Here is a 25,642-nt window from a genome sequence, read left to right on the forward strand (position 1 = left end):
TCACAACAGGCTATGGAATGAGGTTTTACATATTTCAGCCATATTAAAAAACAACAATTAGGGAACAAAACAAATTGGAAAAATGTACCACTTTCTCTTCAAACACGGTACTTACCTTTCTTGTTTTGTGAGGATTTTTCATTCTTGAAGACTTTTTTATATCCACTTCAGTAGTGTTTACACATCCAGGCTAAAAATTAAAAAAACCCAACAACATAAGAATGGGATCTGGCTGCACAGTGTTAGTTACTGCACAGTGAAGCCTGTCCTTGGGTTGGAATAACCAGAGTCATGGTTAAAACTGTGAAGCATGATAAATCTAACCTAAGGGTGACAATCTATAATTAAAACGTTAAGATTTTGAAGTGTAGACTCTGATGGAAAAATGTGAGATAGCACTGCATACAGGACCATGAATATTGACAATTTATACCCTGCATTTATGTAGCAATATGGATACAACTATAATGCAAAACCCAAATTTTGAGACCTATTTTTGCTAGGTACACCTTTTTGCTGGTTACCCGTTAACTGGAGGCTCAGACAAGCACACCCATGGTGTGCTAGGCTCAGCCCAAACAGCCTCTGCCTGTCGTGGGCCCAGCCTTGTGGCTCTTCTGTGAACCTGCTCCAGTTTTTCAGTCTCCTTCAATTGTGAACACCAGAACTGGACTTAGTACTGAAGTAACAGTCACATCAGTGCTAAATACAGAGGAAATATAAACTATATCTGTTCAATATTTCACTGTTTATACATGGACTCTTTTGCCCCAACATCATACTGGGAATTCCGATTCATCTGATTATCCACCATGACCAAGTTGTTTTTTTTCAGTCACTGCCTCCCATAATAAAAGAAGTTAATAACAACAGTAACTTCTTTCCTGCTCAAAAACTAATAGGATTGTCCCTGGTATTCTTCTATGGCAGTATAGCAGAGGCTAATATTATAACTGAAAGCCTGTGTATATATATGCAGCATGCACTATTCTGGCACTCCTAAGCAACAAAAGAGTGGGTGTGAAACAAGCAGAGAGGCATAAGTTGCATCAGAAGGGAGGAAACTGGGAGTTTGTTAATTAAAAACACGGAAACTGATAGCGCAGGTTATGTCTAATGACGTAAAGGCACTACTCAGATTTGGAGGGAGGGTCCTCAAAGTTCAGCTCCAAATGCAAAACATGCTGACAGTCACTTGCATTCTTTTTTCTGCATGTCATCAATCAAAAGGCCACACATATCCCAGACATAAAATTATTTAAAAAATAATAATAGGCTGAAGCTGTGGACCACCCAAATGAGCACAACTTTTTACATGCATGTGATAAATTAACATTTTCTTAAAATGTGACACACGGCATTAACAATAGGAACATTTTTCTCCTTAGATATTAAACATTAAAAAAAGACCCAGAAGTGAGCAAAAATCCTGGGGAAAACATCTTAAATAGTATTGAAATAGATTTAGGAAGGTATAATTTGCACCTATAAAAAAGCAAAACTTATAGTCTTCTAACACAGAGTATCTTGCAGCACACTGTAAAAATGTGGAGTTTAAATATGCAAACCATTCTTTGATGGTCAAATCCCAATTTCTCCCCACAGCAGAGTATTCTGCTATTAATTTAGACAGTAAATAATATATCTACTCTAGAATTAGGGAAGTAGATGAAAAAGAAGGAGAGACAGGTTTTCTGCAGTATCTTAAAATTTCTGCAACCAGGATTAACTAGTGCAGATTTTTATATACACCATACAAATTCCCCGCCCCTACTACCATCAGTTTTGGTTTCTCCAAATGGAGATTGCATCTTTCTTTATGTAGGAACAATCATTAAAAATCGTCAAATGTCTCTGCAATTACTATTTTAAAAGCTTTTACAAAATTTGAAGATTTCTGTAGAACAATTTAGAGTCTTTGGGGGAAACCTTTTATAGACAAAAACTTACTTATAATCACATGCCCCCTTTAACATAAAAAATATCTTTGGAGATACCAATTAGCACTAGCAGGTTCTCTTATATGATGTTTTTTAACAGGTTTACCCTACTTTTCCTAGGGTACGTCTACACTAGCCCCCTAGTTTGAACAAGGGAGGCTAATGAGGATGACCGAAATTGCTAATGAAGCGCGGGATTTAAATATCTTGCATTTGATTAGCATATTCCCGGCCAGTCACCATTTTTTGGAAACTGACTTGGCCGAAGTAACTGCCCGCGTTTACACACGGCAGAGAAGCACGATTCTGAGATAAACCCCTTAGTTCGAATTAACTGTTAAACCTCATGAGGTCAGATTCCAAAACGGCGACCGACCGGGAATATGCTAATCAAGCGCGGGATATTTAAATCCCGCGCTTCATTAGTAATTTTGGTCGCCCTCATTAGCCTCCCTAGTTCAAAGTAGTGGGCTAGTATAGACATACCCCTAGAGACACGCTCTTCTGCAGAGGTATGCTGTAAGGTTTCCATTTAGTGTATACTGTATGTAATTTGCACACTAATATTTTAAAGAGCTTCCAAAAGATTTCCTGGAAGATTTGCAACCTAGTCTATATGACTGAGCACTATATTTATCTTCTACAGTACTTGGATACCTTATGGAGCAAATTCTGCCCTCAGTTAAACTCTAGCAACGCTGTTGATACCATTCCGAGTGAAGAACGTAACTGAGAACATAAATTCAGCCTTGATTTGTCTTGAGATCCTGTTTCTGGCACATATTAAAAAAATCAAACTTAGCTCCTTTTCGTCATTTAACATTTTCCTGATCTCAGAATGTGTATGGAATGATACTGACCATGAGAGATTTGGAGCAAAGGATTTATCACTCAGACCATGGCAAATTCAGTGCAGGAAAAAAATGGCTGCAACTCCACTAAAGTCAAAGGAATTTGACCCCTTTATGACATTAATTTGGCCCACTGTAGGTGAGACGATATTATTAATAACTTAGACACAGCATTTAGCATGAATTCCTCATGCTGACTAAGCCAGTATGTTTTTTTTTTTAAATCTTTAAAACCGTCAGAGGTTAGTAACAATTTCATCTAGACGTGACACAGGAAAATTTGGTAGTACATCATGTACTGGAATTAATTATACTATACCAACTGAGAAAGTTAAGTACTGCAAACGTCAAAGACATGCGTATATTATTAAGAAACTAGACAGAGGCAAAGAGAGATGACTAAACACTAGAATTACCGGGCAGGACTAGATTTAGAGGAAGGTGACCCAGGCAACCAGATTTGCAGGGGTGCCAAGACTCAGGGTGCTGTTTTTGTTACTTAGAGATAGAAGAGGAATTTATCATCCTATATGACAGGAATAAATCATGTGTCTAAATTGTACAAAGTTATAAATTCAAATTCAGTCCAAAATAAGATATGAAACATTTTCGCCAACTGGAGGTGGCACTGAAGATGCTCCTTGCCTCGGAGGTGGGGGGTGGGCATTTGGTCCTGGGCTAGCTCTGCTATTGGTTACTACTGTTTATGTTCCTGATGCTTGCTGGTAGACTGTATAGAATCAGTCTTGTGGTATCATACAATTCCAAAAAACAAAAACCCTGAAAACAAAACCTTGCACCTGAGGAATGAGGCATCTTAGCCTTGCTTAATAGCACCAGCAAAATGAAGTTCCTAATACTGCAATCTCATTCCTGAAATTTTCATGAAAATATATCAATAATGGACACTTTTAAAAACATTGACACTTTTTACACTATTTGCTAAAAATTACTACATAATGCTATCTGAGAAAATACTCTTAGCCACTTATTTTTCCCTATACTAAAAACAAGAGAAAGCTGTAGCATTGCCTTACTGAGTCATAACTAAGTAATTTTGGTTTCCGTATTACTTTAGAAGTCTGTGGCATTCCCTATACCAGTGGTTTTCAAACTATGAGTCCCGCGATCCAGTACTGGGTCGTGGAATGTCAGCCACTGGGTCTCATTGCTGCAGGGGGATCAGGTGGCCAGTGGGAGTGCTAAGGCAGGCTGTCTGCCTGTCCTGGCACCGGAAATTGTGCAGCAGGCCTGGCTTCTGCAGGTGGGGGGAAGACAGCACAGGGCTCCACACACTGCCCATGCCCCTGCCCCTGCCCTGAGTAATAGCTCCACACACTCACTGGCTAGGAACCTGCTGCTGACTGCTTCTGGGGCGCAGCATGGTTTGCAGTGTCAGGAGAGGCAGGGAGCCTTCCTTAGCACCCCCGATGCCTTGCTGACTGGAAGTTGCTCAAGGTAAGCCCTTCCTGCTCTGCTCCCCCCCCCCCCCAACACCAGAGCCCCATCCTACACTCCAAAGCTCTCATCCTCAGCCCCACCCTGGAGCCCACACTCTAGTCAAATCATGTTGGGTCACAGGCATCAACAATTTTCTGCAACTGGGTCATGAGAGAAAAAGTTTGAACACCCTCCCCTCCCCCGCCCTATGCTTCATATGGAAAATATGATAAAGCATAAAGTGCATTTTACTTACAATGGTAGGGAGTGAGATTGTTTAATGAGGTCCACAGTATTAAAGGCAAACAATACAACTGGCTGTCCCTAGGGGTTTTTTTTTAATATCAATTGCTTTTGCATGTTGCTTTCTCGCACAGACAACAGTATTTGCCATTTATAACTATTTACTTCTCAGCCATTTGTTAAGACAAACTTGCTATGAAGCGTCCTAACACACAAAAGCTTCAGCAAGCAAATTAATGTACACCATTTTAAGGCAACCTTAATTCACACTTAAACTTCCATGCCTTGCAGCATTTTTAGACAGGAAAGGAACATGGTAACTTAACTGTAAATCTGCTTGTCTTGAATGATCTGTGGATCTGTTGCACTTTCCCTTCAAGGATGCTTTGCCCACAGAACTGTGGGTAGTGCAAAGGCAAAATTGTGCAAAACATGAAAATATACTCTACAAAAGACCCCTTCTCCTCCTGTCCCACCAAATAACTGATGTAAAGTGGATTTATGCCTCTTCTTGCAACAGTAGAAAGCAACTTGATAGACCATAGCTATCTAAATATGGTAGCATACTCTTTAAGTTAGAAAAAAAAATTAAGCAAACCATAAATCTGGGTTTAAATTACAAAGGGAAATAGAGTCCTTAATTTGAAATAATTTTATAAACTTTAAGCCGCCACTTACAAAAATTTTAAAAAAGGGAATTTTGTAAACTCCAAAATTCTACCAGGATCATCAGTACCTTGAGGATAATGATGAGAAATAATTTCACTGTCAGGCCAGGGTGCTTATGAGTAGTATAGACCCCACTTTTGGCAACATTAGTGGGCAATATTAATAATGCTATCTAGATTCACCAAACCATATGCTAGCAGAAATGTTTGAGTAAGGTGAACCCAGCACATCCTTTTATAGCACAAATGATACGCTGCAAAGTAAAAAAGTCTCCTCCCCACTGACAGACTACCGCAAGCTAATGAGTTTACCTGCTATACCAATCTCAAGGCTGTCGGGTGATTTATAGCTGTCATTATCTTGTCACAGCTGATAAATGCCAGATGAATTTGGCCTTCACTGATATTCAGTAAAGTCTTAATCATTTACTAAGTGTCCAGAATCAACATTAATGAATGACATAAGGGGAGTGGGAGCCATCATCAGTAAGTTCTCTCTCTCTCCATTATACTTTTCAGAGTGCATGCAACTGTGATGCACATCTTATTGATAATTCACTATTATATGCCCCCCCCCCCCTCAGCTTTCAAGAATACACACCATTGGCACAGATACCTCGTTAGAACAAATACTTGACTCACTTGATCCCCCACCTGGCTTTGAACTGACAACTAGCATCTAAAAATGGTGATCTTTTCAGCTTTTATTTTCAGATCACTAATTAATAGATGAGTCAGGAAGCATGGGACCAGCATGTATGAAAAATTACAACCCACTCTGTTTTAGTTTTGACAACGCCATCACTTCAGAGATCCAAATGATTCATGGGCTTCAGGAAATCTTAATGCATAATGTTAATTCTTGCCTTCGTAATATAAGATTTTTTTAAAAATCTTGAAACAGAAAAATTGATATCTGAGCTTTCATGATTCTTCAGTGAAAATGCTTGAGTAACACAGCACACAGCATGGGGATTCTCTATGAATGGTGGTGTGGGTTGATATTTTGCTGTCAAACAATATTCTGTAACTAAAAAACCTTCATGTTTGGATCCATATTCAAACTTCCTCAGAATAAAGGGATAAGATGCTTTTGTTCAGGTCCCACTTGGACTGTGCTTCCACTGAGAAGCAAATACAGAAAGAGAACATTGTAGTTGACTGAAGTGAGCATTAAAATGGTTAGTGAAGTATTTTGGACATGAAGTGTGAATGTCTAGATTTTCAGATAGGTATATGTGTCCATGCCTATCATTAGACTCTTTCATATGCCCAGAACTCAAGGCTCAGATGCTAATTAAGAACAACTTCTGATCAGATGTAATTTTTTTTTAAATTATCCTGTGACCATCTCCTTACCATCAGTTACCTCCTCTGGGGCACGAGGGTTTTAAAAGCCAGCTCTTGAACTGTGTGATTGGAGAGAAAATGGCAGATGAAATTCAATGGACAACAGGGCATTAATCACTCAAAAATGTTCCCATTTTGTTCATTTTCTTTGAAACACCTGGCACTGGTTGCTGTCAAAAACAGGATACCCTACTACACAAATCATTGGTTTGATCCAGAATGGGAATTCATATTGTGGACTAAATGAAATATTTAAAGAGCTGCAGGAAATGATAAATACTCTTAATATTCTGTGCCAAATGCAAGCCTGGAATAAGCAGATATAACTTGTGAAAGGATTTGTTTAATCCAAAATCAAATTTTGTCATTTTCCCTAGCATGGAACACTAAGAGCTCATTAAAAACTATGCATGATACATGTCACAAGTTACTGTAGATTTCCCTAAAGAAAAATGCAACTGCTTTCAGTAAAATAATATTACCAAAGCAAATTAATTGTATGCAGCAACATTCCTAATTTTTGTCTTCTGTAGCTCAAAGATACATAACTTGCAGGATTGTAATTATGTAAGTACAACTTTTCTTTTTTTTCTAATACATGTATTAAGACCGAGGAATATTCAAAGTCAAATCCTTCAGTGAACGGATGACTACAAAGGATCAGATCATCTTGGTAAGAATTAAGAAAAGCTTTGTTAGGATTAAGTGTTCTCTCTTGTTAAAGGCTTTTAGCAGAGAATTATACAAAGCAGCATAGAATGAAATTAAATAGTCAACAGATGTCCTTACTAGTTAACTTTATTTCTACTCATTCATTATCAGAGATAATACATAGTTCTATGTTTTAAACTGGAATGAATGAGCAATCAAATTGATTCCATTGTATGTTTTAAATATGCTGCAGCAAAAATAATGAATATATACACTAAATAAAATACAGATGGAAAAGGATCAACCAATGAGTTCAATCTATTGTAGACAGACTCACCTGAAATACAAATTGGTTCAACTAGCAAGCAGTTAATGTAATCCACACACACTGTTTTAAGCTCTCTTTATTTCAGTTTACTCAATACTATTAAACTGGTTGCAAGCCCCCTATTATTGTGCAGTGTAGACTTAAGACACAGCAGGGAGTGCAATGAATAAATAAAAGCAGAGCTCCAACTTGTCAAGTGGCTTCCCTTTTGAATAGCAAGGCATACGCAGGAAAAAGAGACGTTCTAGGCATGGCAGAGGGGGATGATTTTAAATCATCTGTAACAGTACTAGATACAGAAATGATGAGTCTCTCTCTCTCTCTTAGGTCTTGTGTAAACTTAAAAATGACTTACCAGTAAAATGTAGGTGACATCTCATTTTATTTTACATTTGGTTCAATTTTTTTAATTGAACATCAAACCCTTAAATCTTCTTGGTACTTTCATAAAACTTAAAGATTTTTTTCCCTTTTTACTCTCTCCCTCATCCAAACTCTAGAAGTATGTCTACACTACAGAGAAGATCGAAGCTGCCACCGTCGATCTTCCAGGGTTTGAATCAGTGGGTTTAGTGAAGACACCATCATTCGAACTGAGAGGGGCACACTGGTTGATGCCAGTAGTCCTGCTTCCACGAGCAGTAAGGAAGTCGAAGGGAGAGTATTCTCCCTTCGACTTCCTGCAGTGTGGACAGTGTCAAAAGTTGAGTTAAGGTACTTCAACTTCATCTTTGCAATTAACGTAGCTGAAGTTGCATATCTTAATTCGACCTTATCCCGTAGTGTAGACATACCCTAAGAGACTGTTTAAATACATCTGTCATTACAAGTAATTCCATTTCCAAGTTCTCTAACCAATGAATTAAAGCAGAGAAAATATGAGTCTTGTAGGAAATAAATACAGAGCAGTCTAACAGTATCTCGTTTAACTTTGAATAGCCTCTCAGATTTTGCTGATGGGCATATGCTAGTAATAACCTTAATGAAAGCATACGTTTATTTCATTTTGGCAGTACTGGTTTCAGAAGGATTCCCTATTTTAAGTACAAGGAATCTCACACTATATTATTCTTCCCCCTCTCCTACCAATGGAGAAGGTCTTTATTAGGGTTTCTTCTGTATGGATTTCAGCCTTGCCATATTGTTGCTAGTCTCTGGAGTCCATTCCACAGGGCTGAGGGATCTGTAGCTGCTGATCACAAGAGGCAGGTAACAGTTCTATATTGGAATGAGCATTATCCCCAGCTAGCCTGGTAAAACATCTAGTGGCCAGTCAGTGTAGTCTGTGGCTGTATTAATACATTGCCCGTGCCCTCCACACTTCAAGGGTAGTAATAGATTAAAACTTCACTGAGCAATTCCAAAGGAGCCACATGGATAAGGAGACAGAGGAAAGCCAGAGGCCCTAGAACCAGCACAGAGATCCCTGGATGTTGTGGATTCCAAGGATTCTGGAAACAGTGGGAGACAAGCCCTACCCTTTGACTGAAAACTCTTCAAGATGGTCCTCGGTGTTCCCTCCATAAGGTACCTTCCTGTAGATATCAAACATCTTATTCATTATGAAACCCAGTCCCATTACTTAAACAAGGGGATGGATTGCCTTATGCAACACTTCCCAATGAGTTCTGCAATGTGAAAGGGAAGAGTCAAGAAGGGGATAAATCATTGTTGGGAAATGCATCCCTGGGTAGTGGGGACAGAAGTGGGACTGATTAATGTAAATAAAAGACTATGGATAATTGTGAGATTTGGCTGCCTAAAATTAGCAAAACAAAGTGAGAAATAAACAGCAGTGCAATGCAAAGACCCCGCTCAATGGCTGGCATTCAGAGTTACTATTTACATTTTCCAGAGAGCAATCTGAATACAATTAAGGAACTCTGACATCTTATTCTTGTCATCCATGACAATTTTACATTTATACCATGACCAATGCATGAAATCTTTTTTTTTTTCCTTCCAGAGTGTACAAGGAGTCCTGTATATTGCTGGTCTCTGTAGATGTCCTACAATGTTTGGTGTTTTATGTTTGCAATTATGTTTTTGCACTTTAAAAGACAACTTGAAATACCAGAAAATTATATTTAAATATACCTATCTTCAAATTATCCACCCTTCATTTTCATGTCAGAACAAATAACTTTCTCAGTTTGGATGGAGATGTAACTTGCCTTGTAAAATAACTGGAATTTCTTTGAGATGTTTGTCCCTGTGGGAGCTTCGCCTTAGGTAGTAAGCATATGCTCTAGATATCTTTGATTGGATAGCTTCAGTAGCAGTGCCCATTCATTCCTCTTGTGCATCCTAGGTATTCTGAGTCATAGAATGTTCATGCTCAGATGGAGAAACTAACCTGAGCCCTAAGACAGTAGTTGTGGAACAGTGAAAAGTTGCAACACTCAGCAAGAAGTCAGGTGAATCAGGTAAGGGAATGAAACTGGTTTTGGCCAAGTTGGTACCATTAAAATGACTTTTGCTCTGTCTTGCTTGATCTTCTTTAGTAGGTTTAGAATCAATGGGGTTGGAAGGAAGGTACAGAGAAGGACTCCATTCCAAGGAATGAGAAAATAATCCTCTACTAACTAAAGATTGAGAAGCTTCTCTTTAGCAGAATTGTATTGCATTTTCTGTTGATGGTGCTGACAAAAAAGATCTGGTTCTGCAAATATAGACAAATATATCTGAAGTTCTAATTGTCTAGTTTCCACTTGTAATCCTGGGACAATAGCCTTCACAAATCATTGGCTGTGCTCTTTTGAATGCCTGGAAGCTAAGAGGCCTAAGTGAAAATGTGACTATGCATCGGTTTCATAGATTCCATACAAAGAGAACAGAATTTCACTCCTCCTTGGCAATTGTTGAAGAACATTCAGATTATGCCTGGCATGCCCTTGATGGAAAGACCTTTGACCCATAGTAAAGTGAATGTACAGATACCTGACTCTCCTGAGCTCCAAAAGTTTTGAAGTGGGGAAGAAACTTCTGGGAAGACCATTTGCTCTGAACACTCTGTGTATGGAGCTTCCCCATGCCAGGACAGATGAAGCATTTTCTTTACACTTATACAGCATTTGCAGCTGTGTAGGGTACCACTAAACTGATGGCATCTGAATGCTCTGAATTTAGTTGTGCCCCATGCTGGGTATGCCTAGGGCCTATGGGACATCAAATAATTCAGGTAAGGCAGGCTGTGCCACCTGGGGTTGGGAGCAGGGCCGTATTTCTGGGAGAGGGGGATTTGGATTGCTCTGGGAGCTGGGGCTGAAGCTACAGATGGGTTTGGGGGTGGGGGTTGGGGTGGGAATGAGGCTGATAGGGGGGTGAAGGTCCAACAGCTGGGACCATACTTAAAATGTTCCCATACGTACAACTTCCTGCCCCTTGCACCCTTGCTTTTATATAGAGCACATAATATTTAAGGACACCCCTGGAAGGATGCATCTGAAGTTATAGTGAGGGTGAGAGGCGGTTGAGTAACGGGAACATCTGCACACATTTTAACAGAACCTTCCGCTAACTGAGAGTATGTCTATACTTGCACCCTCTTTTGAGAGAGGGATGCAAATGAAGACATTCAAAATTGCAAATGAAGCCGGGATTTACATATCACGTTATGGCGCTATCTCATACCTTAGGGAGACGGGAAGGGGGGGGGATGCAGGAGTGTATAATAAAAAACTGAAGAATTTAAAAGAAAACCTAACAACTGAACTAAAATGAAGTAAAACTAGAACTGCCCCTATGGTTAAAGCTGCAATAAGATCTTCTTAGAAGAAGCCATGCAAGAAAGTTCAGTTCAGGTTGAGGCACTTGAAAAGGAACTGAGGGTGGTTTACCTGTGCAGCTCTTTACATCTTTCCTACAGGGCACATGGATGCCTGGAGTTCATGTGCAAGATGAAAGGGCCTGGGTAGCAAATATTTCTGATGAAAGGTGCATGTGCACCTGCAGTGTGGCACTCAAAAGGACATTATACAAAGAATTTTAGGGAGACATTTTTATATGTAATACCTGCACTAAGGCTTGTTATTCTGCTCCTTGTAAGCTGTCTTAAACATGTGTACTCACAACAGTGTTGCATTTGTGAGGCACTTCTCCTTTTAGGAATAAGAGGCTAAGATTTTCAAACCCACCTAAGGGATTTGCATGCCCATTTTTGAGTTGCAGTTGATACCCAAACACCTAAGACAATGAATAGTACAGTCATTATATATGAAGCAAAATATGTAGGAAGACACAGATTTTATCAAAACTGCCAAACGAATTCACTGTGTGCTTATACTAGAAATAATGCACATTTTGCAACTGTATATTTGCAAACACTATTTTCTGGTGTTTTTAATATAATATACATATATTTTTCTACAATCAATGGCTCCATCCCTGCTCCTATGAATGTCATTGGCAAAACTTCCTTTAATTTCATTGGAATTAGGTCTTTTGTGATGATTTTGACTCTTCAAAATGTTTTAAACAAAATGGAAGAGAGATCATTTGAGGACAACAAAAAGTTGCAAAAGGATGCTTTTCCCTTGTTTCTACATAAATGTTGAGTCAAAGATAGTTATTTGTCAAGCTACAAATACTGATCATAAGGATGTGTTGGATTACATTGATTTCACATATATTTAATCTACAGCAATTTCTAAATGTTCTCAAACAGGTTAAAAACAGACTCTTGACAAACAAATGTTTGAACAGTGTATGTAAACAATTGCTCATTGCACCATTAAAAAGCTGGATTCTGATTGGTTTAAAGGACAACCCTAATGTGTACACGTGTTTATGCTTGAAGAGAATGATATTGTATTATATTTCATTTGCTCTTATGGAGGTGAACCCTTGAGAGCTTTTGTGGAGGATCAAAAGCATGCTTTATATGATTATGATTAGTAATAGTAATCATCTGTCAAATAGACAGCAGCTACCTGGAAACAATGCTAACCTTTAAATCTTAAGTAATTGAAAACTAGATTGGAAAAAAGGTACTAGAGAATCCACCACTGCACTGGCAGCCAGGAATAGACATTAGTTTATTTGAAAGCTAATTTATTTTTAGATTACCACTTGATGAAGTTAAGTTGCATTAATTTTACAGTAACTATTGATAATTTGTTAGTTGGCTGAGATTTGATTTTGGACAGCAAATACATAAACATTCATACATGTGCGTTATGCTATATTTATCTGATCTTGGTGTTTGTGAATATTAAGATATTGGTAATGCTGGCATACATCACTGAAGCTATACATATCGGCTACGTCTACACTGGCATGATTTTCCGGAAATGCTTTTAACGGAAAAGTTTTCCGTTAAAAGCATTTTCGTAAAAGAGCATCTAGATTGGCAGGACGCTTTTCCGCAAAAGCACTTTTTGTGGAAAAGCGTCCGTGGCCAATCTAGACACGCTTTTCCGCAAAAAAGCCCCGATCGCCATTTTCGCGATCGGGGCTTTTTTGCGGAAAAGAAATCTCTGCTGTCTACACTGGCCCTTTTGCGCAAAAGTCTTTCGGAAAAAGACTTTTGCCCAAACGGGAGCAGCATAGTATTTCCGCAAAAGCACTGACAATCTTACATGAGATCGTCAGTGCTTTTGCGGAAATTCAAGCGGCCAGTGTAGACAGCTGGCAAGTTTTTCCGCAAAAGCAGATGACAGCCATCTAGTTTTACTGAGTGGGATTCGAAATAAACTATTTTATGCATAGGCCTGTCTCTTCAATAGGATGATAACTTTCTATAACAAGAAAATCATCCCTAGCTGCCTTTCTAACAGGATAACAGAGATTTTAGGCGACATGTTGCCTTAATCCAATCAGAATTATTAAACAGTCATTGCCTGTTAGCCTTCTGAATTATACGAGAGTTTTTGAGAGAATACTGCTGATGAGCAAGGGGGGGGGGGACAAGAAAACCCCCACAAAAGGTCTGGAAGTACTAAACTAATGTCACACCATGCCACAAAATATAATGCATTTGCATTAGGATTTTATGTGGGGAAATATTCCACAGAACTCTCATATTTATTACTCTGCTGGTTGACTTACCTACTGTTTGAGCTGACTTTTACAAACCAATCTTAGTTCATCAGTTTGTGTAATTATCTACTTTCTCCACAGGTTGCATAGCTTCCCATATTTGAATTATCCTGAATTTTCACTTGAACTTGAAATGTTCATGTGGTTGCACTTTTTTTTGTTAGGGGAAAATCACAATTAATAGCTATGCTATACTAATATAATAATAATACACACCAACCCAGAGGATAGTTATCACACCCAGCTCATCTGAAGAAGTGGGTTTTGCCCATGAAAACTCATAATACTATATATATTTTTGTTAGCCTCTAAGGATTACTTGTTGTATTTAATGTTACAGACTAACACCGTTGCCCCTCTGAGACAAGCTATCATATGGTTCATAAAGATGTTACACAACAGGTTAACTATCAAGTTTAGAAGATAGACATAGGTGCATGCAGTGTATCTCAAACAGAATTTTCACAAAAATGTTTTAGATGCATGTATGTCTCATGAACACTACTTGAATGCCAAGAATACCATATTTTACAAGGCTTTGTTTCATTAACCATGATGCATGACTATACCAACTGTAGCTTTGGGAGTGCCAACTGCCTAATGGGCAGGTGCCTTACCTGTTGTCATGTATTATGAAGCATGTATATATATATTGGACATGGACTTTCAAGGCTTAAGAATCACTCAGGGCTGAATGGCATGATTCATATTTGCTTCAATCAAACTGTTTGAAACCTTTTCAAAATAATTAAAATGTTAGACAAATATTTTATGGCAAAAGTAGCTTATGGGATTTGTAGTATTAAAAGAAGGATCCCCCTCATATTCAAATTAAATTCAGTATTTTGTAATGTCGTATACGATGACCTTGAGAGATGGAACAAACACATAAAAATACCTAAGACTCTCCTGCTAAACTCTAGCTAGATGGTAACTATTAACTAGTTAGTCAGTTGTTGAGAATGGAAAGGATGAGATGATGCAAGGCCACTCTTCATAAGAGATTTATTTGTATAGTTTAATTTAAAATGGGGGTAGACACCCACAGATGTAAACTTGCAGCAAATTTCAACATGGAGGAAAATTGGCTGAAGGTGTCAGCTATTTTAAAAAGGGAAATTTCTGTGGTACTGAACGGCTACACAAAAACAATCCTATGAAAGATCAGACGCGGAAACTCTGGGAAATAATCATGTTGCTGATTTTTAGATCATGATATAATTTCAACCTCCTTTTCATGTTTGTCACCTCTGTAGGTGCTACAGTTAGCAGTTACACTACTAAGAGCAAGTTGCTGTCTGCATTACATGAAAGGCAACATTAGAAAAACAATGCATTAATATTCTGGGACCAGCACAGTTTTCTGAAAATAATTTACTTTAATTTAAAGATTTATAGATTATAGGGATCATTTCCCTGTGTATATCAGACCACTTATAAATGAATTTGAACCGTAAGTACTGTCCAGAAAATAATTACATTAATTTAAATCCTAGCAAGAAAATGCATTCATTTAAAGGTTTACTGCAGCAAGTTAGCTATGTGTCAGTTGTCCTTGATCAGTATCTAAAAGAGGTAATCTCACAGCAAGCACAGGAAATGCTGTTCTGCAGTGGGTTGCGGAACATTTCAGGGGATTTATTGTTTTAACACCATCATGGGCAATTGAAACAAGCTGTAAGTTCATGGATTTTAATTGAGATAATGATTCATGTAGGGGTGATGCATTATTTTATAAAAACATTAATCAGACATTTTACCGTTACTTTTTAAACAATAACCTCTTAATTTCATTTGCCTTGAAAAGAACTGACCTCCTTGAGTATAGCTTAATTTATAAACATGGTTGACTAACGTGCCAATCCTTCTGACCAATTCTTTGTGGATTCTTTAGTCCAGTATTTGTAGATATTGTAGAGATTGATGGGTGGCACTATTTCTGGGAGCAGTAGGAAAAGAGTGGTTTCTTGTTACTAGGTACAGTACCTAGCAATACAACAGAATAACCGTAAAATGTGGAAATTAGATTATGCCTGGAAATCATTTTATATAATGAAAGTATGAGAGTACAGCAGTAATCTTCAACCTTTTTTCCCATTTGTAGACCCTTAACAAATTTCAAATAGAACTGCAGACCCCTTTGGAAATCTTAGACATAGAATCATAGACCACTAGAACTGGAAGGGATCTCAAGAGATCAACAAGTCTAGTCTCCTGCCCTTATGGCACAGCCTCAGAAGTCGGCAAATCATAGGCTGAAAACCACTGCACTAGACTGAACGTTAAAGGGAAACCAAACAGTGCAATAACAAAATCATTCTCCTTCTCTCTGAAAAATAACAAATGTAAGCACAAACAAGTTTGAAATAAATCCTCCCTAAGACACTTTCTTTGATTCATCAACCAAGTTTCATCATTCTGTAAGCAAATTCTTGGAAAAAGTCATGTACAGTCTCTAATTCCAAAAAACAATTGCTGCAATGATTTCTAGTCAACTGTCTAGACATAATACAGTACAGAAGCCAGCCTTCCATAGGTGCGCCCCTTGGTCTGAGCACACACTTCTCTTCAAGAGTTCCACCCTGAGCTGAAGATATTATTTGACCTTTATGTGGCAAATAAAATTATTTTTTCCCATAAGACCCTGATTCACTTTTCTTGATCTTAGTACTGTAATTAATATGATCATCCATGCCATTATTTTTGATCACTAGATACAGCTCCGTTTCTGGAACTTTGTTCTCCTGGTTACACTCTTTTCAATTATGGTTACGTGTGAATCCCACTTCTAAATTCCTCCACTAAAATATCTCCCTGGATCCACATCTTGACTTCCTCCTCTTTTCTAAATTATTATCTCGGGCCAGCTCTTTCCTGAAATCATATCTCAGTATGATTTCTAGCTTCCAGCTAGAAAATGCAATCATTTTTGCATAAGAAATTTCAGTGGGAGGAGTATAGTTTTATTCAAAATACCCTGCAAAATGTTTTCTTTTTTTCAAACCATAAACTGAACTAATATACAGTTTCCAAAAACTTCTCAGTAATAATGTGTATTTTGGGGTAAAACTATTTCATTTTTTTGAAAATTAAACTGAAAACTTTTTTTGTAATGATTTCCTAAACATTTTAACACAGACAGACATTTTCAGGTTTTGGTTTATGGTTTACTGGTCTGCATGTAAAAATTTAATTTTTAGTCAAAAAGCCATGTTTCAACTAATTTTTTTACCAGCCCTTATACAGGCACATCTGTATTACCTCAACTTTTTCAACCTTTCTTCATTTTTTTTCTCACTATCAAACTTACCTATTTCTGAGACTGATAGGACTTGATTCAACTCAGTGTAACCAAAACTACTATCTTACTCATTGGAAAAAAAAGACGTATCAGACAAATCTTTAATGTTTCCCTTTCCTACTTCTTCTATTGAAATGTCATGCTATCTTGATAGTCAGGAACTTAGATTTCTGATTTAGACCCAAAATACTTTTGTGATCCATATCCCCTAGGTCTGCCTACATCAAATGAAAAACATCATCTGATATGTACATCTGACTACAATTTAGGCAAAGCTTTTATCAGATATCATTTGCCCTCATCCTGGAATCTGTAATTTATTCCTTTATTGTTTCTTAAATCTTTACTCTTCAAACTTCAGTGGCTCATCTCCCCACCCAGACTTGGAAATAGAAACACATCTTTGCCAATCTCCAAAATCTTTACATCCACTTCAGAATTAAGTGCAAAAGTGTCTCAGGCAGCAAGGTTCTCTGAGTCTGGAGAGTTCTTTAGAGATTCTCAGAAATTCCCTGATGGAAGGCAAACAGATTTCAGTGAGTTTGTGATGGAACCTTTCCAGGCTGGGTTCCTATTAGCTCATCTGTCCAGCTCTTGACTCCTTGGCAGCACAGCTGGTGGGGAGCCAAGACCCTGGAAACCTTCCTACTTAGCTGTAGCCTCTGAACTTCCAAGCCCCCGATTCATCTGCTGCTCACCAAACAGTCTGATTCCACTTGGAGCCCTGGAAGTGCTGATTCCCAAGCTCCCAAGTTTGCAGATCTTCAACAACAGGGTCTGCCACGGGAGGACTGCCCCAGAACCAGGGCTCCAAATCCTCTTGTGGAGAATACTAAAATGTTTGGTTTTCATTCCAAATTTAAACAAACCTAAATGTTCAGATATTCAAATGGTCCATGACACAGAATAACATTTCTCTGCATACCTCTATACTCGTTCTGTTCTTTAGCTCATTCCTATGGAAAACAAACACCAAATATCTTTCTGTTCTCCCTCCATACATCTCTATAGTTGGTGGACATTACAGCTCCAATTCTGTCCTATGATATGCACATCATCTGTAACAGTTTTTGTGTCTTTCTCCACTCTATGTTTATTTCAAATCCTCTTTCCCCTAATTTCACTGCACCGTCTCTCAAACAAATGAGTCCAGTTTGAGTCTTTGGTGGTTCTCCAACCTCATTCATTCTCCTTTAAAAGTCTTCATTACACCCTCTCCAATTCCTCCCCCACTACCGCCAAAAGTAATCAGTGAAATATTAATCAGATTTTTAAAATGCATATAGTTATAGTAATCTAATATTTTATTAGCTAAGAACTTTTTACTTTGTATATAATTTTTATTCTATGTCTTTTAATACACAGCAGTGCAGGATACACCCCATATTCTATTAAATTAGCAAAGACATTAGGTTTTTTCCCACATGCAAAGGAAGGGGAAAACTTTTAGTTCTCCACATATTCTGCAATGCTCCAACAACATTGCCAATATTCAGGATTTTATTGCAAGTTCTGTGCTAGCTGGTGATTTTTCTTCAAGCCCCACCTCTCAAAAATCAATTGATCACATGGCAGCTTCAGGTTTCTTTTTTTTTAAAGTATGTTGCTGGCCTTCACAGCTGTGGAGAAAATTTTGAACATATGACCCAAATGCATCCTAAAGGCTCAGAAATCAAATACAAAGAACTGGAAATGAATCATTTAAAAAGCACATTATTTTGAAGCAAGTCTCGTGATTTTGAGGTTCCTGTCTCATAAATTTTGAATGCTTTGAATTAGCAATCCTAAATCAAATACATTTTTTTTTATTAAAACAAATCCGACTACGTCATGTCTCCACATCCAGAAAACAGCATGGAACATGGGCACATCTGTAATGTTGGAGCAGTGGAGTAGTGAGGAGGGAGCGGGGGGGCTGTTACCCCTGGGCGCCATGTGATAGTTTAGTCCCCCTCTCCTTCCCCTGTCATCCCTCGGCTCACCTGCTCCTCCTCCACCTGCCACTGCAGACTGGACACTCCTCCCCTCCTCTCCGCCTCCAGCCCAAACCTTGTCCATCTCCACTGGCATGTTAAACTGGAGGGGGTAGGGAGAGACGCAGTACAAGCTCCCCCCTCCTCTCAGGGCTGGGATCATCCATGTGCCAGGTTCGGGGCCTCTCCGCACAGTGGATGGGGGAACACAAATTTTGCCTTTGCCCCCAGGCACATAACACCCTTGCTACACATCTGTGATGGAGTGGAAAAAATGTGAATAGACCACATGCCACCACTATAAACAGATAAGTCCTCCAAAAGAAGACAGGTGCCTCTGAACTGCTCCCAAATGATAACAGCTTTGCTGTGACCATTTGGAAGCAGGAGAGAAGGCATCTGGCTTTGCTTGGATTTTCATATTTATCTTTGGAATGCTTACAATCAATATATTTACTTACCACTGGTCTGTGTACATCCCAAAATGCTCGCTCCTGGCTATCGAGGATTTTTCTTTCTATTTTGTCTCTTTTCTTGTCCACTCTGTCAATATTGCAGAATATTTAAGACAAACAACATTAACTGCAGTGCCTCTAAAACAGTCAATGACAAATACAGCAGTAAAACTTCAAAGAAACTCACTTTGCTTGTGCTTCAGCTTGCATAAAAATAAACTCCCATTTCCGGGCAAATGCTCGCTGTAGCCTGGCCAAACTCTCCTGTAAATACAGTATAAACTAATTTAACGGTGCTTTAACTTATTTATTGTCTCTCAGTTTTAGACTATCTTCCAAATCTCTAAAAGATGATGTTACACTGAAAAGTCACAAAACTCAGGCCAGTGCTAATATCTGTTTATCTGGTAGAAAGAAGCAGACACAGCACAGGACAGAACACAGGGGCAAATATAATGTAGACTTTGTTTCTTTAAGAGCTGGAAATCTGCTGAAAAGTCTGGGAACAGTTTTAAGGAGTTGGGGTGGATTCTGCAGAGTTTGGTGCTGCCAGAAAAAAACATACCAGCAGCAACTTTTAGGAGTGTGCTTCAATTATAAACTGTAGCCAGGTCTGGAAATGTAACAGTGACATTAGTTTGGTACTGCCATTGATTCACGCTGAAACTGCCATTTGTCTTCTGTATGAGCTGTTTGTGTTGAGTATTATTGGATATGTTGTTTCTAGAGATTACTTTAAGCTGGAACATTAAAAAGCTATTTTTGGAATACAAACTCCTTGTACAGAAAATTGACTGCCGGTTATATGCTTTTAAAAATATTTGCAGACTAAAGCTATTTTCGTGTAGAATATCCATTTCATAATAAATATTTTGACAAGTCTTGGCATAATTCTGCACTCAGATTTGCTGGTAAATCTTGAACAATTCCATTGGTAGCAATAGAATTATTCTGGACTTTCACTGATGTAAATAGAAGCAGAATTTGGTTTACTGACTTCAAGAGAGTTTGATACACACAATTTCTCCCCATGTCCCCCTTTTTGTGTTAATTATAATAAGAGTCACTGAAAAAATGTCTAGGAAATTGGTATCAAATAATCTGATTGTGACCGTATTACATATTGACAGAAGACTAGCAAAGGGATATGCCTTCACAATCCAATCAATAGGCCACAAAATCTTATAATAAGATAAGAACATAAGAATGGCCATACTGGGTCAGACCAAAGGTCCATCTAGCCCAGTAGCCTGTCTGCCGACAGTGGCCAGCACCAGGTGCCCCGAGGGGGTGGACCGAAGACAATGATCAAGCTATTTGTCTCGTGCCATCTATCTCCAGCCTCTGACAAACAGAGGCAAGAGACACCATTTCTATCCCCTGGCTACTAGCCTTTTATGGACCTAACCTCCACGAAAATATCTAGCTTCTCTTTAAACTCTGTTAGGGTATGTCTACACTAGCTCGTTAATTCAAGCTAAGAAGGCAAATCAGGCTACCGGAGTTGCAATGAAGCCCGGGATTTAAATATCCCGGGCTTTATTTGCATGTTCCCGTCCGGCCACCATTTTTAAATCCCCCTTAGTTTGAATGAACTGTCCGCGGCTACACGCGGCAGTTTAAAGTTAATCCGAACTAAATTTTTAGTTCGGATTAATTGTTACACCTCATTCCATGAAGAGTAACAGTTAATCTGAACTAAGAATTTAGTTCAGATTAACTTTAAACTGCCACATGTAGCCGCAGGCAGTTCGTTCAAACAAAGGGGGATCTAAAAATGGCAGCCGGACGGGAACATACAAATAAAGCCCGGGATACTTAAATCCCGGGCTTCATTTGCAAATCTGGTTGCCTGATTTGCCTACCTAGCTTGAATTAACAAGCTAGTGTAGACATACCTTTATACTCCTAGCTTTCACAGACTCCTCTGGCAAAGAGTTCCACAGGTTGACTACGCACTGTGTGAAGAAGAACTTTCTTTTATTAGTTTTAAATCTGCTACCCATTAATTTCATTTGGTGTCCTCTATTATGTTCTTCTATTATGGGAATTAAAAAATACTTTTCTTTATTCACCCTCTCCAAGATACCATGGATAACACTCATTCTGCTGTAGCTCTTTTTGGCTCTAGCCAAACTGGAGGCCTTACACACTGTAGTACACTTCTGGAAAACATAGGGTCACGTTTGTCTTCAACTGCATAAGATTAGTGAACAGTTCACCTAATGCTGGGAAAACAGTCTCTACACAATTAAATTAGAGATGGGCCCAAGCCAAAACTTCACTTCCCAAACACCCCTGAGCTTGGGAAGATACGAATTCAAACTTTGCAGTTGGACCCCCTCTCTATGGCTTCTTGCACCAACAACCTGGATCCAAACACTGCAAAATTAGGAGAACACTTAGGATTTCTTTCTATCTATTGAAAATGTCCTCACCTTAATACCCCTCTAAATTGTGCAGCTGCACGGATTCCCATTAAGACCTGCACAGGGACTCGGGGCTGCACCAGGAGCAAGATTTCTCCCCAAGCCTTGAGGTTGCCGGGGCCAGCAGGGAGGAGCCTCTCCCCACTGGCTCCAGCTCGGAGCTGCCATGGACAGCTGGGGGCACCTGTCCGTGCCATCCCCAGCATGGAGCTGCTGAGGGTAGCAGGCGGGAAGGAGGGAGGGAAACCCTCCTGCTGGCCTCAGCACAAAGCTTTCAAAGATGGGGAAAAGGGTCTTTCCTCACTGTCAGCATCAGGGAGCCTCAGGTAAACTCAAGTCCCAATCCCCTGACCCGTCTTGAGCCCCAGTTCTGAGAACCATCCTGCACTCCAAAGCGCTGGCCCCACCCTAAACCCCCAGTCCAGAGTGGGTCCCCCTCTTGCACACCAAACCCCAGATCTGAGTCCCTCCCCAAATCTTGAGCCTCCATCTTTCACTCCAAGCCCTTCATCTTCAGCCCCACCCGAGAGTCTGCACCCCCAGCCCATCAAGTTGCAGAACCCGTTGGCCCCACTCCTGCAACTTGATTTTTTTTGTGCCCCACTATGAAGGTGTATCTAAGAAAATTCATTCCACTCAGGGGTGAAAAGAATTAAAGGGAACATGGCACACACTCTATTTTCATTGCTTAGTATAATATAGCAGGCTCCTGTATACAACAGTTGCCAAATGCCTAGGAACCAGTTCAAACTGCTCCATTTATAAACCAATGCACTAGAAAAATTCTGTGGCCTTTGTTTCTAATGTACTCTATATTCTGCTGAGCTTTGAATTCTCCTTTATTTGACAACTCATTTCCAGGAAAGGCCCCAGGTACTTACTGCTTCATAGTCTGCTAGCTCAAGACGTGCTTTGTTTTGCATTGTTCGCTTGCAGAGGTAAACAGCTAGAACACAAAAAAATAAATCAATCATTTCTTGCCATTCCACAAACATGAAAGCCCCAGAAATCAAAATCTCAAGGTTTCAACCACATTCCATTGACACTGGCTGGTAGTTTCTTTACCTCTGTGTTTCTCCCTCTATAGCAGCGGCACGTTAGCCATTAAGCCATCGGGGAAATGGCCAATTGGGGTAGGAGGTCCTGGAAAAATGGGCACTCCTGGAGCCCCAACTCACTCCAGCTGCCTGGTGCTCCTGCTGGAGAATGGGGGCTTGCACCACTCCCCGCTCACCCACCTAAAAACTCTGGAAGCCTTTGTACCCTAACCCCACTCCCTGGCAGGAGCACTGGAGGGGGATGGGTGGACTGCAGATGAAAGGTATAGGGAGGGACTCCCACTCTACCCTGGCCTAGAGCTCTAATTTGCTTCTGCTCCATAGTCAAAAGTTTTAGAAGCTTGGGGGGGGGGGGGGGGGGGGTTGTCAATACATCAAACAGAATATATGCTGAAGTGTAGCTTCCTGCAGAGCGATTAATTTCATAATTATACAGATCACTTCACATAACAGCAGTAAAAAACAAAGCACTGAAGGTGGGTTGTTATTGTTCTTTTTTGTCTGTTCAGTTTTGGTTTAAACCTAGTGGATTATCAGGAGATATTGTCCTATTTCATTGGCAGAAGGATTTTCTTTATTGCCAATTTATATATCACTTTCCCTTTGCACAGACACCCATCTACATCAAGAGAAACTTGCCATTAAAAAGAAAAAGGGAATAACACATACAAAAACTAAAGGCTTGGTAAGTGTGTCTGCATATGGGAAACATCTGTAAGAGAAAATGTGACTGAAAATGAAAAAGGAGCAGCATATCTTTACATGCAATAGTGGGAACAAAGGTAGTCTTATTTACACTGTGGTAAATTCAAAGTACTTTCTATGAGTTTGGCAGCCTTGTTCTGGATTCACATCTGTGTAACTGAACTGAATTTTGCCAACAATATTACAAGCAACAAATGCTGAAAAGAAAAGGGTTGAAAATCAAACTAAAGTGAGACAGAAGACAAATGTTAGCATTACTCACAAAGTCATTACATTAGATCCTTGATCCTGCAGCATAGTTCATGAATCCAAAGTTTCTATTCAGTTAAACTGCAAATCCTACATGCTTCATTTAGGAACAAATCCTACCCTCCATTCCAAGCCTCGGTAACTTTATTTAATACAGTGGATTCCCCCAGAAATGAGGTATAAGAGTGAGAATTTCCCCTCACAAAGCTGAAGAGCAACATGATAATCCTTTCATGCCTTCACAACCCACCTCTTCTGTGGGGTATTTTGGCCTTTTGGTTTGATTGATATATATAATCAAGGATCCACCAATCCATCCTTGGACTCTGTGCTGGGCAAATAGAGACCTCACAAAGCTAGGCTATGAGCAAAGGAGTCCTGGGCCCCCAACTGCATCCCTACATAGAAAAATCCTTTTCTACTGCTGGCACAGATTTGAAAGTTTTACCTCTAAAAACTCAATCCTAGAGTCCCTAGAACAGCAGAAGGCACTTGTGTCAAATCTAATCTTGTATTTTAAGGAGGTCAAATCAATAATGCTTAAGAATCACACACACAAAATTCACTTCAAACAAAAGAATAAATCTTACGAATAGTTTCAATCTGACTTGCTCCCCCAGACACAAGGCATTCTGTTATTTTACTGGAATCACACAGGGTGAAATCCATCAGAGAACATAACGTTCAGAGGCACTTGCAATAAGGCCCACTGATGGAGGTGAGGTGCAAAGGGGACAACTGCCCCAAGGCCCAGCAATTCAAAAAGGCCTGGGGCCCCCAGCTGCCGCTGTCACTACTGCACACTGCTCTGGGGGGCAGTGTGGCACACTTTGAGCAGTGCTGAGGTCTGGCTGTCCTGCCCCACCCCTTCCACCTGAAGCCCTGCCCCTTCCAGGAGCACGGAGCTGGCCCACCCCCTTGCCCAGGGGCCCAGAAACTCTGTAGACTCCCCAACTTGTGATGAATGTAACTGGGACTCCTGATATTACCTAATGCAAAGAATTAAAATTTGGCTCGCATGGTATTGGGTCTATTCTCCATTTGTTTTCTTTCCATTTTCCTCAAAAGAGATTCACTCCATCATCTCAGATATTCACTCTGATCTAAAAGAAGAGGTGCCTCCTCTGATAATACAAAGCTATATCTATCATCAATTGTTACAGGTGATTTAGCAGGCTGAGGTACAGAATTTAACAGCCCCAATTTCAATGCATTTTTAAAGCACCATATAGGTATGCTACTGCTTTAGGCTTGGTAGAGTCCAGCTTCTTTTTCTTATTCTTTTCAAAATTGTTTTCTTAACTGACTGAACAAGCAAAATGACCCTGTCAGTGATAGTTCTAATATATTGTGAAGGTTTTTTTTAATGTATTTATTAAAGATGACTACAAAGGGTTCAAGGAACTCCATGAGTTGAGTTTAAGGTAGTAAGGTCCTTTAATCTCTTTAACATCTCTTTAATTATACTTAGAAAACTCCTATTCTCTTCTTTTGCTTGGCCTATTGTAAAACTAATATTCTTAGAGGATAGTTGCCAACCTATTTTCAATATATTTGTTGTACTTTGTTCATTGTCGTCAGCCTAATATCCCTTTCCAAAATATTTATTCCTTCAGGATCAGAATGGCCATAGCAGAACAGGTCAATGATTCACTTGTTTGGAAGTTTTTCTTTGTCAGTTTCTAATCCAAGATGAGTCAGATGATGGGCTGAACACCCCATAATTTGCTTAATTCTGCTAGACCAGGGCAATTTCATGAGGACCCAAGATAAATACTATAGTACTTCCCCCTGACAATTATAAGAGTCTAATACTGTTTCAACATTTACTATCTGGAGTAAAATGACAAGGGCTCACAGTTCTCATGCTTCTAGACATATGCTCATCACAGATCAATGGGACTGCTTATGTAAGTGCTACCTCATGGGAGCAAGAGTTGTAAATTCAGGTCCCTGGCATGA

General features: G+C 39.4%; 1 protein-coding gene across 3 annotated transcripts in view; it reads right to left on the reverse strand.

Annotated features, from left to right (window-relative positions):
* The window catches only part of RGS7 (regulator of G protein signaling 7), a 375,675-nt gene that overhangs the window by 32,083 nt on the left and 317,950 nt on the right, over positions 1 to 25,642 (reverse strand). For all 3 annotated transcript variants that reach the window (XM_075924826.2, XM_075924832.2, XM_089777370.1), the window contains exons 7-10: positions 22,550 to 22,614; positions 19,427 to 19,503; positions 19,246 to 19,327; positions 116 to 190 (exon numbers count right to left, since the gene is read on the reverse strand). In XM_075924826.2, the coding sequence (XP_075780941.2) occupies positions 116 to 190; positions 19,246 to 19,327; positions 19,427 to 19,503; positions 22,550 to 22,614 (299 nt within the window). The remainder of the gene's footprint in view (positions 1 to 115; positions 191 to 19,245; positions 19,328 to 19,426; positions 19,504 to 22,549; positions 22,615 to 25,642) is intronic.

The sequence above is a fragment of the Pelodiscus sinensis genome, chromosome 3 (assembly GCF_052426305.1).
Source record: "Pelodiscus sinensis isolate ZL-2025 chromosome 3, ASM5242630v1, whole genome shotgun sequence".
Taxonomy (NCBI): Eukaryota; Metazoa; Chordata; order Testudines; family Trionychidae; genus Pelodiscus; species Pelodiscus sinensis.